The sequence below is a fragment of the Neofelis nebulosa genome, chromosome 5, assembly GCF_028018385.1.
Source record: "Neofelis nebulosa isolate mNeoNeb1 chromosome 5, mNeoNeb1.pri, whole genome shotgun sequence".
NCBI classification, from domain to species: domain Eukaryota; kingdom Metazoa; phylum Chordata; class Mammalia; order Carnivora; family Felidae; genus Neofelis; species Neofelis nebulosa.
The window spans coordinates 155,807,098-155,826,986 of record NC_080786.1 but is presented as its reverse complement, the minus strand read 5'-3'; the positions used below and the strand labels follow the sequence as shown (position 1 = coordinate 155,826,986).

At 55.2% G+C, this 19,889-nt stretch overlaps 1 protein-coding gene across 5 annotated transcripts in view; it reads right to left on the bottom strand.

Moving 5' to 3' along the window:
• Positions 1-19,889, bottom strand: part of ABCG1 (ATP binding cassette subfamily G member 1) — an 81,226-nt gene that overhangs the window by 41,753 nt on the left and 19,584 nt on the right. For all 5 annotated transcript variants that reach the window (XM_058732090.1, XM_058732088.1, XM_058732089.1 and 2 more), the window contains one exon: positions 19,049-19,292. In XM_058732090.1, coding sequence (XP_058588073.1) covers positions 19,049-19,292 — 244 coding nt within the window. The remainder of the gene's footprint in view (positions 1-19,048; positions 19,293-19,889) is intronic.

Sequence of the window (19,889 nt, the reverse complement as noted above, 5' to 3'; positions counted from 1 at the left end):
CGCCGGGAGCCCCAATCCCCGGGCTTGCAGGTCAGAACCCCACGTCACGGACGGGCACACGCCGGCCCTCCCTCAGCGGGAGCCCTCCATCCATCCCTTCTGCTTTTTCCTTTCTTGATCGCAGACCGCTTCAGTCGCAGGGCGCTGGCGACCGCAGCCACCCCGGCTTCCGGGCTCCCTGGGCCCGGACACCATTCCGCGCTCCCACGCGGACTAACTCAGCGGATTCCCACACGACCCTGCGTGGGACGTACTTTTAATACACCCACTTTACGGGTGAGAACATTGAGGGATGGAGAGCTAAAATAACCTTCCCGGGGTCCCGGGGCCAGCGGGCTGAGAAGTCAGCACTTAAACCACCTGGCCTGGTCCCGAGTGTATCTGTGATGCTAACTCCCTCTCCGACACAGACGGAAGGAAAAGAAATGAATACTCACGTGCCCACCACCCGGGTGAGGAAACAGAGTGTCTGCTGTACCCCGTGCCCTCCTGGGGTCCCCACGCTCTCTGTGGGCCGCAGCCTGTCTCCCTCATGGCACACAGACCGGTCAGGTGGTGGCCCTGGAGACCCTGGTGCCCGCACACCACTGATCCTTCTACTCCCCCCTCCCCCCCACACCCCCCCAGATCTGGACACCATGCCGGGCCCTCGGCCGGGCTCTGGCCCCCTTCCTTCCTGGGCAGTGGGCCTCCCATTACACATTCTGTCCCCCGCCCCTGCTTCCTCCCAAGGGGATGGTGCCCACCCCTCTCAGCTCCTGGTTTCTAGAACCCTGCCATGTATCACTCCCGCTTCCAGTGACCCCCCTCCCCTGTGTAAATTCCCCTCCCCTCAAGGGCCATGCTTTATCCACTTTTTTCCTTCCCGAGACTTAGCCAAAGCACTTTGCTTATAACAGATAACTAATAACAAATTTGTTGAATGTTGAACAGATGCTTTATGAACTTGTTAAGAACATGGGGAAAAAACTCAAATATTTTCTAACCTGAAAATTACTCAAATGGAGAAAGACGCAAACCCCCCCAAGAAGGGTTGACTAAAAATTGTTTCTCAAGAGTATGTAACACCTCACATTTCTTTTTTTTTTTTATGTTTATTTATTTTTAAGAGAGGAAGAGACAGAGTGTGAGCAGAGGAGGAGCAAAGAGAGAGGGAGACACAGAATCGGAAGCAGGCTCCAGGCTCCGAGCTGTCAGCACAGAGCCCGACGCGGGGCTCGAACCCACACACCATGAGATCACGACCTGAGCCAAAGTTGGAAGCTTACCCGACTGAGCCACCGGGCGCCCCTACACCTCCCGTTTCTTACGTTAGATGTTCCTGTCTAATTTGAAGCAGAAAAGGGTTTCCCTGGTGTAGTTTAAAAATCATGGTCAAGTTTACAATCTCGTGATCCTAGGCTTTTCCTTCCCCCCCACCCCCCGCCCCACTTATCCTAAGCTGGTTACATGCGGCTTTGGTGCTGATAGCAGAGGCAATAATATATCACCTTCTCACTCAGAAGGAAATAAAGATACGCACATGAGATACAAATTTAGATGTGGCAGGGACAGTGTTTGATCTCAAAAGCTGATTTATCTTAAATCCAACTCTGTCAACCCAGGCCTTATTTTTCTAGAAAACTGGATTCGGTGAATCTTTAAGTTCTTTTCCTTACTTAAAAATAAATACTCACATAGGGGCGCCTGGGTGGCTCAGTCGGTTAAGCGTCCCGCTTCGGCTCAGGTCATGATCTCGCGGTCCGTGGGTTCGAGCCCCGCGTCGGGCTCTGTGCTGACAGCTCGGAGCCTGGAGCCTGCTTCGGGTTCTGCGTCTCCCTCTCTCTCTCTCCCCCTCCCCTGCTTGTGCTCTGTCTCTATCTCTCGAGAATAAATACACTTAAAAAAAATTTAAAACACAATACTCACATATAAAAGTAATCATACGTGAATACATCACACATACAAGCACTGATACCTGCTTATGCGGCTGTATCTTGAAATCACATCTCTGACTCCCTGTAAGGCAACATTATGACGAAGAAACGGAAGAAAGCTCATGAGATCGCTCATTCCTGTACATCAGGGGCTTTAGGCTGTGGCTGACCACCTTCTCTCAGCCACGGCAGCTGTTTATGCTTCTTGCACTGAACTGAGGCTACTCTATGAAAACGTTCATCACCAGGTAATTTACTGTAACAGTTTTAATGTTTTGCCAGCATCACGAGTGAAGAAGGCCTCAAGAGCAATAAATCCTTTTTCAAGCCTCTTTACATCCACCGAGGACTCTTTTTCCTCTTAAGAAACTGCCTTCCATACCCAGCCTCCGTCAAAACCCCCACGTTGACTCCTTTGACGTGCATGGATGGCCAAGGTCGTACAGCTCGAGGCTGACACCTGTAGATGCAGGGAGCCGCCCCGGGGGTCGGGATCACTGTCTGTGTCCAGTCACTGGACTGGACACTGGACATGTGTCTGTGTCATTGTCCCCCCCCCCCCCCCCCCACCAGCCTGCTCCTCCCCGATCCGCCCTGGGTTCTCTGGGGTCTCCTGCCCGGGCCACTGTTCCTGACCCACTTCCAGGATGTTCCCCAGGGAGAAGAGGGCAGGCATGGCCCCCCACTGGTGCTCGGCCATCAGGGTCCCCCCGAGACACTCGCTTGGCTGTGGAGGTGTGCCATAACGGGCGGAGGCCAGGAACCGACGGGGAAGTGCCTGGATTGCCTGGTTTCCCCTGCAGCTTTGCCCACCTGGCCTGGCCGCATCCCAGCCCTGAGTTGTTCTCTTTTTCCTGCCAGCCTCGTGGGCCTCTCCACGCCCCCCCCCCACAGTCTTTGTTTCTGTTCTGCCGTCTGCCCTGACCTCTCCTTGTGCCCTGCTTGGCCCCTCGTCTGTGTGGGGTTGCAGGACGCGAGGCAAGCCCCAGCTTGCAGGCAAATGGACCCCACTCTCCACGAGAGTGCTTGCTGTGTATGGTGAAGCAAATTGGGGTGAAGTCCTGCTTCCCACCCCCCCTTAATAATCCCCTTATCTGCACCGAAGGCCTCAAGTCAGCTGGAGAAGAATGTAATTTTCCAGTTCCCTTCTAATTTTTATGATGCCAAAACCCCAATCCAACAGCTTCTTTATAGACCAAGCTTATCCACAAGCCAACGGAGAGGCTCGAGTTTTCACGTAAATCCCATTTTCTTTGGTTCCTCCATCTACGAAGTCCCAGAAGTCTTCAGATGCCGACGTCTGCTTCCCCCTACGCACTCTGGCACAGAGCACGGGGCATCCAGAATTTACTGGAGGAGGCTCCAGAGGTCCAGAGGCAGCCCAGGGGATACAGGCTCAGCAGAGCTCGTAGGGTGGGTCTGAATTGCAGCAGGCACCTGGGAGGTAGAGCTGGGCCGGTGACTGGGGGACCCGGGACCCCGCCAGGCACAGGGTCTTCTTGCTTGGAAGTCACCCTCAGCCGGCAAGTCGAAAACGAGAGAGTTCACGCTTCCGGTTTCTACATGTCCCCCCCGCATGACTCCTGCCAAGTCAACAACCCTCTGTGAACCTCCAGTTCTGCCAGCAAGCTTGGGGATTTCTCTGCCTCGGTCACGCCGCATGTGAAGGTGCTTCCCCCGTGGTAAAGGTCATGGCCGGTTCTCAGCAAGTTTTTTCCAACGGAGACACTTCAGTGGCAGAGTCAACTATTAGGTGGTGGGGCAAGGGGCGTCACGCCAACAGCCCCTGCCCTTCAGCACAGAGGCGAGAAGCCTTGGAGTCGCCCCGCTCACGCTCCCACCATTAGGACCGCCTCTGTGTTCCCAGGATAATTTTTTTAAATTCGTCAATTACCGTCCTGCGATTCAGAATCTACCCGCTGCGAGACGAGGAAGATGCTCAGGTTCTTTGCCAAGAAGGGGGTGGGGATTGCAAAGCAAGACAGCAGACGACAGGGAACGTGGTGCATCAGAGAACAAGATTTGGGGGGCTTTTACATGTGCCCGCCTACGGGCAAAGCGGTGGCCGTGCCGACCGCGGTGTTTCTTCTCGAGTCCCTGGAGCTGGTGCAGAGGACTTTGGAAATGTGACCTTATTCTGCTGTGAGCGAGTATTACGAAACACCGACAGACGGCTCAGGTAGGCTCGTGTTGGAACCCTGCTCCGGGAGGGAAACGGAGAAGCCCGGGGTCCGAAGGGCCCATTCTGAACACCCGTGGGCCCCCCTGTCTACTCTGGCCGTGCCCTCCCACCCGGGCCGACCTCAGGCTCCAGCCTCCGCAAAAGATTTTGCGGCTTACAGTGACGTTTTAGCCAGAAGGGAGGAATTTTTCCGTTAGTCAAAGACGAGGCAGGTTTACAGACAAAGAAAGAGGGCGTCCAGGTTGGAAGGTTGGAAGTGGGCTCCCCTACGCTCCCCCACCTCCTCTGTCCGGCCAGTGCCGGGGTTCCCACAACGGACCCCCGTCCCTTCACACGGCCCTCTTCCCAGATTTCACAGAGGAACTGGCCAGTGGACAAGAGTCCAGCCGTGTCAGAGATCAGAACAGCTTTCTTTGGGGGCTTGAACAAGCTTTACAAACAAGCAGGAGGAAGCCTTATCTTCTTTATCCCACACGGGTGAGGTCTCAAACCAGACGGCGCACACACACATACACGTGCACACACGCACACAGAGTATCTAAAATACTGTGCTCTGGGTGAGACAGAGACAAAAATGCAATGTGTGTTCTCTTGAATACGAACACTAAAAATCGCTGAATCCAGGCATTCCCGCCCTGTTACCCAGCATCCAGAAGCCTGCTATTCCCCAGAGATGTTCCGGGGGAGGACAGTGAGATTTTAGTCCTCAGGGGAGGGGAGAGGAGGGGACAGACAGGCTCCCCAAGTCCACAGCGGGGCTCAGAAGCCTGGGCCCGGCCCTGTGCTGCACGCGGAGCGGCACCTGCACCCCGGTCCCACCCTCCTAGGTCCCCCAGGGAAGCTGACCCTGAGCTCCAGGGCTGCTGAGACCCTGACGCCCCCTGGGTCCCGCCTCCAGTGCAGGCGTGGGCGGGGCCATTTCCTGGGCCAGCTCCCACAGGGTCAGTGTGGCTGTCAAACGGCCACCAGCTCCTCTTTGTTTGAACTCAGCGGTTCTCAGAGTGAGGTCCCTGAGCCAGCAGAGGCAGCATGACCCACACCTAAGGGACGTGCCAATTCTCGCCTGCCCCCCGATGCTGAATCCCACCCTCTGGGTGGCACCGGCCACCTGCGTTTCGCAGGCTTCGCAGCCACTCTGGCACTCACTCAGGTGTGGGGCCCCTTCTCCTCTGATTGCCTCTCGTCACTTCAGCTTCTGAAGATGCCCGAGGAACAAACAGAACAACACAGAGGCTGGTGCCCCTCCATCCGCTCTGAGGGGGGCCGTGTGGGAGGCGTGAATAACAAAAGAGCTAGAGAAACCCCAGCTGGGCGTATTCTTGGTTAAAAAAAAATACAGTAAGAATAAAGTTTTTTAATAGCAAAAAAAAAAGAGAAGAAGAAGAAGAAGAAAGAAAACAGCAAGAGGAAATGAAGAGGCCCCGAAACGCCAGTGTTCTCCCTGCAGCCAATACACCCCATTACCCGCATCGTTACACCCCTGCCTGGGTCTGATAGCAGAACCCAGGCTCTTGCCCACCACAGTACCCTCCCTCTTGCTGCGCAGCTTTAAAAAAGCCAGTGTCCCCTACCGGAAGCTCAGAAAGTCAAAATAAAGTAGAGAGAACAGCACACGCTTTGGTCATTTTGCTTAGAAGAAAATGCACTAAGGGTGGGGCGCCCGGGTGGCTCAGTCGGTTGTGCGACCGACTCCGGCTCAGGTCACGATCGCGCGGTCTGTGAGTTCGAGCCCCGCGTCGGGCTCTGTGCTGATGGCTCAGAGCCTGCAGCCTGCCTCGGATTCTGTGTCTCCCTCTCTCTCTGCCCCTTACCCGCTCACGCTCTGTCTCAATCTGTCTCTCAAAAATGAATAAACGTTAAAAAAAATTTTTTTTTTTTAAAGAAAACGCACTAAGGAGTCTACCGTAGCACTGGCCCCTCGGGTCTTAGAAATGCATCTCGCCACGGAGCATTCCTGATACCACGGGACTTCTTAAGAAAACACTGCATGGCTACCGTGGATTCTCAAACCCCCAACAGAAGAAACACGGGCCCGACGCGTCCCCCCTTCTTGGCTGACGGCGGGCTCCCCAACGTGTCAAGAACGAGGCACGTCCACTTCGCACTGCTGTGCACGAAAGCTGGTGGCCCGGCGTCCTGAGCCTCTCTAGAAGGCGGGCAGAGCTGTCGCAGTGGACACCGGATGGCCGGAGAGGCCCTCCCTGGTCCTCCCAGGCCCCTCTTCTCCTCTGGTGAGTCTGCCCTGAGCGGACAAGGTGACAGAGCGTCTGGATTCACCCCTCCCTGCCCAGGCCCGCCCCGGGTCCAGGCGGGGCAGCGAGTGCAGTGTGTGCCCATCACAGTGCCACACCGTCCCCGGGGACGGGCAGGGGGCGGTCTGGGCCCCGTCAGAACCCCCGGCTGCAGCCTCCACCACTCGGCTGTGCTCTGAGCTCCTCAGACTTACTCCCTGAGGACACTGCCTCGTTCTCCCCGAAAACAGGGCTGCAGGGCACAACCGTGAAGGAAGTGAACATTTTCATGTAGGGAGCTGACTCAACATGGCCATGGGCGAGTGTGGGCACTGGACCTGCTTCACACGATCAAGGGCAAAGAGGAGGAGAGTGGGGTCAGCCGGGCTGGCCGTGATCGGGCGTCTGAGTGGCTCCTGCAGGAACTCTGAACCTGTGGCTTACACTTCTCCAGCCACAGTCTCCTCATGGGTGACGGGAACAGGCTGCCGGACACAGTGTTGTGGACACAGCAAGACAGGTCACCCTACCTCTCTCCTATTCCACCCACGGGCGGAGCCTCCAAGACTACAGCCTGTGACCCCGGCTGTCTCACGAGGGCCCCTCCCCTCCGTGGGGCCAAGGTGAGGGTCATGTGAGCTCACAGGTGGTGACACGTCATTTACCGTCACCGTGAACCAACTCCACTGCTCTTATTTGTAAAGCCTAAGATTTTGCCCCCAACTCACTCTCAGAATGATAACTGAAGGGCTTTGATCCACCCTCGATTCAAGGCTATTATGACTATTTTATTATGTCGCATACAGAACCATTCATAGGGATTGTAGCTACTGTCTGTTCCGCACGACGTGTTGGGCATGGTGCTTCATATATATGAGGTTACTGGATCCAGTAAGAGGGATATGATGACGGTGAGGATGATGATGGCCTTTCACAGAGAGGCGAGGGGACTCACCCAGTTGCCCAGGCGGTAGGTGGCAGAACCAGGCTTCGAACGAACACAGACTCCCTTATTCTGGAGCCCACGTTCCCAAGCCAAACGCTCCGCCACAAAGCATACGTTGCCAGGAGGTGCTGGACCCGCAGTCCTTTTATTAAAAGAGAGAAAGAGAAAGAGGTTCTGACTAAGCCCCGTGTATATACTTCAGTTCGTCTTACCCTCCTCCACCTCGTTACACGTTAACTTACGACTCGAAGGAAGGAATATGCGTTTTTTACAAAACTACAACCTGGCAGGATTTCACACTTTGTATCTGCAAATCCAAGAGATTCACACGCCGGCGATCTGCCACCACGCCGAGACTGCGGCCCGTCACCGCGCATGCCCGAGAGGCGGCCGACCCCGCCACGTTTCAGCACTGGGCACGACGTCCTTCATTTCCAGCCATGAAACTCTAGCCAACAAGAGGAACACGCACAGCGCCCTGTAACATCTCACACCCGCCTAAGATAACCCAATGAACCTAGCTCCCGAGCCAACCGCTGAAGGGTAATGTTGCTGGGCGCCTTGCTCCTGCGGTGGAAATTTCCATCCAGTCACTCCAAGTGTAGACACTTCCGTGTCAGTAGACTCATCAGCCGGCAAGCTGAACGTGCCTGCAGGACCTCCCAGAAATAATGGAACCTCTGTCTAGTTCATCCACGGACGTGCACAAGCCTTAAATAAGGTATTTATTCACATCCCTGATGCGGTGGGGGTCAGTCCTGACAGCCACCAGGAGCAGGAAGCCACCTTAGAGAAGTACAGAAATTCCCCCAGAGCACAACTCTGGGATGCTTGTCAACGGTCTTCCTCGGACAGGGCAGAGAGCCCAGGGCATCGGGACACGAGGTCGAGGGTCCCAGGTGAGGGAGGGCACTCTGTGCAGCTCGGGCAGAGGACCTCACTGCTCAGAGCCACAAGAGAAGGGGGTCAGGAGACCTTCCCCTGCGGATGCTGGGAAGACAAACACACTGGTCGTTCTTATTCATGAGTAAAATCCCCAGGGAAGCAAGACCACAAAAACCAGGACTTCAGCAAAGTCTGACCTACCGTACCGACACGCACTGTGCCCCACTGTGTGTGGGTGGACCTCCGCCCCTCCCCGCTGGCACCCACTGAGGGTGGGACCCTCCTCACCCCATTCTGCAGATGCGGGAACTCAGACCCAGAGCCACATGGCTCGGGGGGAGGGGGGTGGAGCCAGGATCCAAGAGCAGGGTGTCTGCCCCAGACGCCAGACTTAGCCACCACCGATCTCCCACCCGCCTGCCTGCCCACCCAGGTTGCTGGAGGTGAGGCCCGGGGCTGCAATGACCCAAGGAAACAGCAGGCAGCCTCTTCCTGGGTGATCGGTCAGAGGGGGCTCATGGGCTCCATACAGCATGGGAAGATCAAAGCGTCCCATGTCCCCGAGACCTCTTCCAGGCTGAGGCCGCGCTTGTCTGCTGTGACCTAGGCTTTTGTGACACCATTCATTGGACTGGCGTTGCGGGCCGGGCTGAGTCAGGCCCTGGGCTGGACTGCAGCCATAAGGGGTCACTGACATAGTTCCTGTTCGGAAGCGGAGAAAAAAAAGACACAAAATCGTGTGCTGAGCGCCACGACCACGGGGCACAAGGGTATGGAGGCACAAGCCACAGAGGGGAGGATGGGAGGAGGAACACCTCCCCGGCCGGGGTTCCTGGCCGAGGGCACGGCGCGGGAGAAGAACTACACATATACTGCCAGCAGACGTCTTTCTCACCAGGCAGTTCTGCCAGTCCACCCTGCCTGCAGAGCAGCTTCAGGGAAGACAGGCTGGAGGCACGCAGGAAGGGGCCGAGGAGAGCCCCTGAGAGACACGGCCAGTTCCAAAGTCAAGAGGTACAGAATGCTCCTACGAAGACAGAAAGGGACGAGATGACCGTGATCCCTCTCCTCCCTGAGCCTTATCAAAACGAGAGGCAGGAGACGTCTGAACTTTGGCTCAGAGCACGTGACACATTCATGAACGACCAAAAGGAAGGAGGACGAGGTGCACATGGTTAGAAAGCTCACCCCATTTAAAACGTAACCACTTTCTGGACGAGCTGATATGCAGGTCTCAGAAACAGGAAACCCACAAGCTTCCTTTCCTATGATGGGGGCCTCTGAAAACCGCCCTAAGGGCTCCCCACTCGTCAACTAGAATTTTGGACGTAGTATATCCTTATGCTGCCAATATGCATTGTTATTGTTTATAACGATGGAGCGTCGCAGCTGTCTTAAACGTACACTTCCTTCTTTTTGCAAAGGTTTGGGACCCTCCTCACTAGCAAAACCTCAAGAAAACGGAAGAGGGAATTTCTGGTAATGAAATTTGCCCCCCGCCGTCTCCGACTTCCTAGATGCTACCTTCAGCTCAGCGAGTCTCAGAGGACTAAGAGGGTCTCTACGCAGGTTTACAAAAATGTCAAGGCTACAGTCACAGAACCCGTAAGCAGCCCAGTAAAACCCAAGAGTACGAGAAAAATCATTAGACATCGGGTCAGGAAACCGAAAGGTTGAGGAGAGCATAGGAATGACAGTGTTTAAGGTTTCCTGACACACGGAAATTAAGCCCAAAGGAACCAGACCAGCGTGTGTCTGGACAGGGAGGGCCCCGGTCCCCAGGAACGGTGACACAGGGCACCCGATCCCATCACGGCATTCCCAGGCCCTCGCGGTGTTGGAACGGAGCCCAACCGCAGAAACTATGTTTATCGCCGCTGTTTGTGAGTTCGCAAAAAACGTGCACTAGATGCTCCAGAAAACACGCTGGTCAAGTTCAGCCATTATTTCTCCTGGCCTCGGGGACACGCCCAGGGTGGAAGTGACTCAGCAGACAGGGAAGCAGCAGCCTGGCTCTCTGGATGCCAGCCGCCTTACTGGATCCCCCGCTTCAGATTCCTAAGGGGAATTCCAGGATTCCAAAACCCGCCCGCCCGGGGTCATGTGTGAAGGCTGACCTGACCGCCCAGAGGGGGGCTGGGTGCTTTCCTCCCAACCCGCTCGGCCCCACCCCCAGAGGCCGGCCTCATAGCACCTCACCCACAGGTGAGCCCAAAACAAAACAAAACAAAACAAAACAAAACAAAACAAAACAAGAACCTTTCAGGAGGACTGAGAAGTCGGTCGCCTCAAAGGGAACGTGCGCCACCCGACCTCATGGCGCCACCTTCCACTTCAAATAGAAGTCTGGAAAAGTCGTGGAGCCTGCCCAGGATGAAAGCTACAAGGACACAGACACTGCACAGGACACCTGCCCGTGTTCCTGCGGCTGGCCTTTGTAAATGTCTGTGCGCTGTTCCCACTCCGGTGAAGCAAGCGCCCAATTATGCTTAAACGGACATCAAAATAATAAGCAGGGAGTAGAGTCTCTCCGTGCATCAGGTCCGTTTTAGGGACGTCTCCGGAGGAAAATTAGGCTCCCCGACACGAGAGAGAGAGAGAGAGAGAGAGAGAGAGAGAGAGAGAGAGAGAGATTGAGGTCTGGGCGCCGGGGTCTGTCGGTGCGGGTGCGGGCGGAACACGGGGTCTGCCGGGGCGGGGTCCGAGGATCAGAGGGCGCCGGGCCGGGGAGGGGGGACACCCGGCCGCCCCAGGGCCCCAGCATCCCGCCCGCGCTCAGCGCCTCCGCTCCCGCTTGGTAGCAGCGCCCCGCGCGCAGCCAATCGCGCCGCGCCGCCGAGGTTACCAGCGAGCGTTGACCGAGAGTAACCCCGGCGCGGGCGGCGGCGGCGGCGGCGGCGGCCGGCGGCCACTGCGCACGCGCGGGGGTGCGCACCTGCCCCGCCCGCACCTGCGCGCGCTGGGGAGCCGGCCCCGTTCTTCTCTCGCAGCCATTCAGAATTTAGGGTCTCTAAGAACACGAAAGTCTTCCAGGCAGCCTCCTCCAGACCCGCGGCTAGATCTGCACGTGGGAGCAGGTGCATCGGGCCGCCTGGCGGGGACAGCGCACACGTCACCCCCACCCCCCACCCCACCCTGGGCAGCAGGCCCGCAGAGTCAGCGCGGCCCCCGCACCGGGAAAGAGATGGGGTTTTACTCCGTATTGAAAGCCTGCTGGAGAGCCTCCGCTAGGCCGATGGCCAGAACCTCATTTTTCCCCCGAGAACGTGCAGGTGAAAATTGGCCAAAATGAATTCGTTCTTTGGGAACAGGCCAGTCTCACGGCCCTCGGAAGGGCCGTCCGGGAGGAGGGCGGGTGGCCCGATACCCCCATCCTCGAGGGTGAGGGCAGGCAGGTGGACAGCGATCCTACACAGGACAGAGGGAAGTGCCCCTCCTGAGCCTGGAAGGAAATCTGGGAACCCCGCCCCAGGGAAGTGGGGAGGCCTTTTGTGGCACCTCAGCTGCCCCGAGGGCCTGGGGTTGTGTATGTCACAGGCAAAGATAACGCGGTTCATTTTACCTGGGCCTAGGAAATGACAAAAGGAGGGGAGTTCTCCGTGGAGCTTGCTGAGAGACTGTAGTTAAGACTTGAGGTTTAAGCCTGAATCTAAGATGTACCTTCCTGGAAACCTCCACTGCTCCTGGGTAGGATGTCCAGACAGATAGGCCCCCACGACTCTTCCCCAAGTGCCTAAGGATGCAGTGTGCTAAAAAGCCAAACTGTTTTGCTTAGTGGACAGTTATTTTGTAATAAAAAATAAACCCTTCCAGAAAAAAAGCGGGAGGACAGACATAACAATGAGAAAGCCCATAAAACTCCTGCTAAAAAGATTCGGTTTCAAGATAGGCCATGGAGATATATGAAGGTGAGGGACTTTTTGGACGAGCACACTGCTTGCCTTATGACAGTAAAAGAAACAGAAAGGGGGCCTCACATGCTCCTCTTCTGTTAAGCTCCACTCGTCACTTTGCAAACCGAGAGAGCAAGAATATTCTGGGCAGAGGCTCCTGCTCACTGCCCTGCCCACCCCCCACCCCCCCAGGGATGTCACTGGGATGCCCACACCCAAAGCAAGACTCTGGGGCTACGTGCTTCTGTCTCTTCCTCCTCAGGTCGTCCTTGGCCTTGATGCACTTGGTTGCTGTTTGGTACTTGGTTAAGTTTTTCTGTTCCTCATTGGGGAGCTCGTTTCAAGACCAAGGTTATATGTGTTCTGCAGAGTTCCAAAAAGCAGAACTTGGATCAACAGATGAACTCGAATGCAGATTTCAGCTCAACAGACAGAGGCCTTTTCTAAGAATTAGATTGTGCCAGCAAGGACCTGGCTGCCCGGGGAGGTGCCAGTGCCTGGTTGCTGGAAGTTTCCAGAGAAAGGCTGGCCACCCGTTGGTGGGGATGCAGCAAGGAAGGTTCCTCCACCGGTAAGAGGTCGGCCTGAGGGAGCTCGGAGGTCCCCCTGGGCCTCCAAGATTGGGACTCTAAATACAGGCCTGAGCTGGACATAATAAGAGTGTTCAAGTGACTCTGGCATGTCTTAATCTTGACATCAGATGCCATTTACCCCCACAGAGCACTGGGTGGCCGACAGAACAGCCCAAGAGTGAGGAACGAAGCTAATGGCTGGGGTCAGACTGGCTCCCAGCAGGCATGTCGGCCTCCACCCTTGACTCCGAAAACCCCTCTTGGTGCCTTTTCCCATGAGCAAGACAGTCAGTATTAGATATAGTTCACTTGAAGGTAAGCTTTCCTACAAAGGTTTTGGAAGCTGGGCAGCACGGGGCTGACAGAGAGAATGCACGACCTTTCTACAAACCCCTGGATGGAACAGGTCAGATGTAATCTGACCACGTGGCTACCTTTGTTCCTTAAATGAGCAGATCTGTTGATTCCAGAACTGAACTCAAAAAGAGCAGGTGTATGGTTACTAAACTTTTTTTTTTTCTGCCAATTCAGAAACAACAGAAATGGTTTCAGGTTCAGCAAAATATCACCTTGGGTTATAGCTTTGCCCTGGAAGATTAGGTTCTGGTTCCTAACAGAGGACTTTAGTTCAAGAATGTGATGTTCTCAAGATACAAACATATTTGGGGTGTTAAAGGAGGGCAGCAGGTGAAAATAAGTGTGGCCGGAACGTCCTTAGAAGGTGAAACAGTGACACCAACGCTCCACCAAGCAGAGCACAGCCCTGCAAAGTCTCATCGAAGAGACCAGATGATTCAAGAATGAAGCAGACTCTCTGGGAAAGTGACAAAAGGGTAGCATGCCCGGGTAAAGAGCCTGCAGATGGGAAGGTGACAGGGTGGCCAGACATCGAGGCGGAGGAGAAAAGGAAGCCTTAAGGCCCATGATGGCCGGGCCACCTGAGTCGTGTCTGCAGAGGCCATCGAGCTGGACGGTGCCACCTTCTCCATCCCGGCACCTGATTCCAGGCCCCGGCTTCCACGCAGGGTGCTCGAGGGCACAGGATGTGCTGGCTGGAGAAAGGGGAGCACCCTGACCCCTGGGTGTTAAAAGTTCTTGTAAACTAGCAGGCCTTTCCGGTTTTGAACACAGTCACTGTATCTATCGTGATTCTGTGTGAGAGCCGGCCCCATTCTCAACACGTCTTTCAAAGCCTCTTTCAAAGCCTAGAGAACAGAAGATCAAAACTATTCCAGAAGACCTCACCACTACGGGGCCTGAGTGGGTGGCCTGCCTGCCTGCCCCGGGGAGCCACCCAGTACTGAGGACCTAAGAACTGGCCCCAGGAGGGGAAGGGAGGAGCTCTCCAGTGTCTGGACTCACCACGGCAACTACGTAGGACCACTGGGCTTCCTTTGTAAACACCCCAGCCTCAAGGAAAGAGCCCTTGTGAGCAAGGTGTAGGTTCACCACACTGCCCTACAGACTAGTTACAGCCTCAGACAGAGACAAAGGCAGAGTATTAAAGACAATATTCTTTTGTACCCCAAAGAAAATCCACCTTAGTGCGATGGTTCCCAAGAAGCTCGAAAGCCATTCATTCATGCTGGGGAGTACAAACCCCCTTGAACCTGAGCGGCTCACCCCTCGGAAGACCCATGGCTGCTGTGGGATCCCCACGGCGCTCCTCCCCACCCCTGCTCCCGTGGGCCGCATCAAGCCGGCCAGTGCGTGGTTGGAATCCAGTCTTCCCTTAACGGAATTCCTGAAAGGGATTTATTAGTGGCACATTCCACTCATACTCGCCGGCCTGTCGTTGCAGGCCCCACGAAATAGCTTTGGAAAGTAAGAAAAAGCAAACTTTCATTTGAGAAACGCATGTTTAAAGCTTAGAAGCAAACCAGGACCAATAATCTGAGGTGGGCCCGCCCAGAATGTTGAACTCCATCCCGGTATCCCGGGCAAGGAGGGAGGGCTCCAGAGGAGGCAATTCTCTGCCCTTCCGTCTGAGACTCACCACGCTGAGACAATTGCCAGGCTCTCTAAAGCCCCAGATACGATTACTTTCAGTCTCCGCCTGAACTTCATCACAAGGTAATCATGGGAGGTGTATTTAATTTCTAAGAATCATGTCACTTGTTTGGGTGACAGCATGCCGTGCACATCAGCCTCCCCTGGTGACGGGACAGGACAGCTGGAGCCTCTCCAAAGGCCCAGGAGGTCTTTTATGGGTCCTCACGGATGGCAAAGGGGACGGACAACGCAGGAGGCCAACTACAAGGGAAATACATCGGCGTTAACGGTCAAGGCGATGCGTAACGGTTTCATAAAGTGGGGTGAGGCACATCCCTGCCAGAGTGGCCCTGTGGCGTTTCGCCTCAGGGCCAGGAGCTTGCCAGGTTCCTTGTTGTATCTTGGCCTCAGATTGTACAGACCCGCTTTCAAGGGCTGTCTTCTGTGATCCTGTGATCTGGGCCCTGTTTCTGAGCCTCAGGGATCCCACGGGGAGAAAGGGCAGAATTGGCCGCACAGCCAAGGGGCCTCACAAACGACATGAATTCTACAAATGGAGACGGCACTGGTCCCCCAGGCGAGCAGCACCCCTCTGGTACCCTGAGTATCCATTCCTTCCGATCGGTCACATCCCAGTAAGTGCTCCCCAAGCCAGGAGGTGCTATTTCGGTGTAAAACGTCCTCGTCGCCCCCTGTGGCAGTAGCACGTGCACCTAAGAATTTCATGATGTGGATTCTGTTCGTAATCAGGGCTCCTAAATATTCCCAACGCAGCGCCTTCTTTACAGGAACCAAAGCTGCTTTCAAAGTAAGTCACGCTGACGGTGAATGAGAACCACCGGACCGGATTGTTCCGACGCATCCCCGACACGATGGCTTGTGTGATGGGGCCGACGTCCACACCGTTCCAGAACATTTGTCCCATCGACTTGTGCTAGGGGAGCGAACTCCTTGGGGAAGAGTAATTACTGTATCAGAAGCCGGTGCGATTATCCTTGGGGTGAGCTGTGTTCTCCTGAGAACACTTCCTTTCACAATTGTGTTCTCTACTAGGAATCTATTACATGATCTAGTTTTTCCTCCAAAGACATCATTAATCATATGGTGAAAACGTTACTACAATTGAAAATGCGAGATGTTTTGTTAAATGCCGTATTCAGGGGTTGGCAATTGTCACGCTCAAGGATCTTAAAGAGCCAGTGCCTGACATCTCACAAATAGTGTCACTGATTCACCGGACACCTTGCTGCTAAGGATTACGAAGCTCTCTTTCTTGGAAACGATCACGTAGGAGTGTATAACATTATTCTCATCGCGACACCAAGCTTTGCTACAGCTTCTGTGTCGAGTTGTGTCCCAGCGCCTGGTTCTGGGAGAAACCGTGGAATCTACAGAGCGGTCCAGTGTCTCTGTGATGGAAAGAAATCTGGAGCAGGAGTCGGACCGCAGGTCCATTCTTGGCTGTGACCTGGTGCGGTCACCGGGCCCTCCGGGAACTCAGCGTCCGGAGACGCCAGGGCATCCAGGCCCTGTGTGATCGCTACAGGGAGTGCAACACGTAAAGCCGAATTTTAAAAAACTGAAAACTGATATGGTGAGAGAAGCAAGGGAAAGAGCCCCTGCCCCGAAGGTCGGCCGCACAGCCAAGGGGCCTCACAAACGACATGAATTCTACAAGAGTGTCGCCAGATATAGAATGGCCACGATGAGAAAAGGGGGGTGCAGGGTGGCTGGCTCTGACTTCTCAGCTTGGCCTAATCATTGCTGGGGGCTGAGGCAATCAGCAGCAATCAGAGGAACAAAATCGGGAAAGGCAGGGTCCCACGTTGAGGGCGAAGGAGACGGACCCCGAGAAGGAGCAGGCTCCCCGAAGAGGACGCGGCGAACCAAGCAGGAAAAGAACGAGCAGACACACACGTACCAGCTTAAGGACACCCCCCCCCCCCCCGCCGCCAACGTCGGGGGACAGCCCCGATGCCTGCCTCCAGATTCAATGCTTACTTTTACTCTTCATCCTGGGCGGGGGCTCTTAGCTGGGGTGCTACGGTCCCCAAGTTCTGACCCCACTGGAACTTGGGCCCCACTCAAGAGCCAGCTGGCGATGAGGTAGTGAGCTCGAGCCACGTGGGCGGCTAACTTCCCTCATTCGGGAAGCTCTAGGTTTCCCTGGCCGCGGCTTGCAGCCGAACGGGGCAGCCAAGCCGCCAAGCAGCCAGCAGTGAGGCCCTGTGGGCACCAAGCCTCCAGGAGGAACGCTGCTTCCCTGTGGCTACAGGGACCCTGGCACCCCCGAGGCCCTGCAGCCCGGCTACAGAGTTAGAAACCACCCCGGCTGACTAGCTCAGGTGCGCGGACAAGCCCCCTGACCACTCAGCTTCCTTTCTATTCTGTGAGAAGTATTTCCCCCGCTGAATTTACGGGGAGCGGAAAGCCATCGAAATTCCGAATCACAGGGCACCGAGAACAAAGGAAACCATGGGGCACCGAGTGGGGGAAGGGCAGGGGGAGCAAAGCAGAAACAGGTGCCGCTGAGGGGAGCGGGGAAGGAAGCCAGGCAGCGAGATCAGGCCCCGCCGGTTCAGAAACCAGCAACTGGGACACGCCAGACGGATCATGCCCATCTATCTCCGGCCCTCGCCATCTCTGACTCACCGGCAGGTCCCGTGGGGCTCACTTCCTACTCCTCCCCTCCCGAGCCCACACAGGTTACTGTAGGGCAAGTGTCTGTCTGGAGGCCACCTGGGTGGAGTTTCCAAGGAGGCCACCGGGAATGGACAGCGGCGGCCCCTCCCTCACTCGTTAAGATGCCGTCACCTTTGGCTAGCTTTGACAATTATGTGGACCGGTCCTAACACTGAGAGAATACAGGGTTAACAAGCCCCTTACCTAAATAAGAAACAATACTTGCAAATGCAGAGTACTTCCTGGGTTCTGCCAGGGTTCTGCAAGTGTTCCCATGTCTGCACCGCAAGCCCACCTTCTGCTTACAGGGTACCCGTCCACGCACCGGGACGTCCGGCCATACCTAACAGGTGTACAGAATCCCATCTCTGCCTCTCACGGGTTTGCCGCAATGTGTCTGTATAGACAAATCGAGCCAACACAACAAGGCGAGTTTTGCCCTAAAGTCTTTTGTTCACCGTGAGAGTTGGGAAAAGGCTGTAACCCTGTACTGACATTCCAGTCGGCTCACACGAATGGACCCACCCGGGAGCCTTCACAGAATTTCTTCCTCTATGACCCTGGCTGGCAAACTCGGATAACGGAAGTATCAGCCATGTCCATTCGGCCATCGATAAGGCTCAGGGTCTGTTCCTAGTTGTACAAACAGACAGAAGTCATCCAGCAACCAACGCGGCTTGCCGGTCCCAGCAGCCAGTCAGCCGAGGGTCCAACACCGTGGTCACAAGGAAGCCCAGAGTGCCCAGGCCAACAATCTCAGCGACTCGGCCTCAAGGGAGGAGGAGAACAAAACAGAGGTGACGGCGGGAAAAGACAGGAAAACGAAAACTAAAAAAGTCCTCGTGGGTCTTCCTCAAAAAGGAAGAAGGGTTGACTCTGGATTTGAGCGGAGAATCCTAACGTACGATATTCCAGCGGTACCTGAGTCACCATCATCGTTCCACACACCGTTCCGAGTGACTCAGTAGATGTTCCCTGGTGAGGTCTGACGTGCCCTCTCCTAACCAGCCCCCCACCCGCCTGAAAGAGGGGTGCAGGACGGGGGCACGGACATGCGGAGTAAGTTCCGTGGGAAGAAATAGGTCAGGCTGGAAAAGGAAACGCCAGCCCAGGGAGGCATTAACTCTACACACTTTGAAAATCTAGAGCTAACGCAGGGACATCCAGGTTGCTAAGGAAGCTGGAAATACCGTGGGTCGTCAATTCTCGTTAACATGTGACAAGCCGCGGCAAATACCTGAGCCTCCCGTCCTTTCTCTCCCTTCTATTTTTATTTCTGTGGCTCATTTGATAACAGTTTATTTATAGCCCACCGGCACCACTCTTAATGTAGATGACTGGTTTCCCGGGGGGCCACTCTAGGTCACGGCTACTTCGTAGCCCCTCAAACTTGGGACGGAGCGCCTGCCTTCCTCTCTGCTCTGAAACGTTATGAAACAGTCCCCTCTCGGAGGGCTAACGGGAACAGCAGCCTGTGATGAGGAACCAGCACACACAGACACGGGTCAGCCCTTGTGAAAGCCTCTGTAATCATATCAGGCTGTAAGAGCCACCCTAAGTCCGGAGGTCTCTAATCCGAGCTGTTTGTAGTAGAGGTCAGAAAAAGTTGGGCATGAAGAAATTGGCCGTGGCAGTGACCCGGGGGGGAAGACTCCCCGCCTCCTGGCTTCCAGACCCAGATGGCCCCAGACACCTGTCACCTCCTCCACAGGCTCCTCCCGGCCCGAGGCACACAACAGCCTTCCCTACCTTTCTTCCTCCACCAGGGTCCTTCGGGGACGGAGTAGGAGAGGTCCTTGAACTCGATGTTCACGGCCGCCCTGCGGGGCAGGGACGAAAAGCGCTGAGCCTCCGTGAGGTTGTTGTCCACCTTTTTCAGATGTCCGTTCAGCAGGTCCGTCTCGGTGGCCTCCATGTTGCCCAAGACCACCTCGTCCACCGAGACGCACACGGACTTGGGCTCCGTCATCGCTGCAGAGTAGCTGCTGGCGTTCTAGAAAACCGGGGAAGAAGCACCAAGAGACGTCACGATCTCCATAGAGGGAAGAGCGTAGGGGACTGGCCTTGAGGCTCGGGGTCACTGAGTATTCATGGCAACGCTTCTGAAACTACGTCAAGGTGCTTACCTGGAGGGATCTGTCATCTCCAGCCATGACTCCCTCTTCCGTTTAAAAAAAAAAAACAAAAAACGCTAAGAGAGAACACGAAACTAACCTGCCAAAGTCTTACTTTGGAGTCAAAATCTCCCCAAACTGTAACAGAAACGAGTTGCTTGTCTCAAAGAATCAAACACGGGCCACCATAAAAAAAAAAATGATCTGTTTACATTAAGTATACCGGTTAAAAAACCCAATAAAAACGCTTGGGGTTCCTAAGAAGTGTGTAATTGAAAGCATTTTATTTAAAATGAGCTCTTTTAGTGCCTTCCTGTGTAGGCTCATCAACATTTCTCAAGAGCAGTGGCTTTACATCAAGTGCTGGGGTTTGTGGGAGTCAGCATTTGTGTCTTCCTTGTAAATTTTGCAAATCACTTCCAACTCTCCCTCTCACTGCATCTTCCTAGTAGCACTGGGAAGTTGGAAAGGTCGAT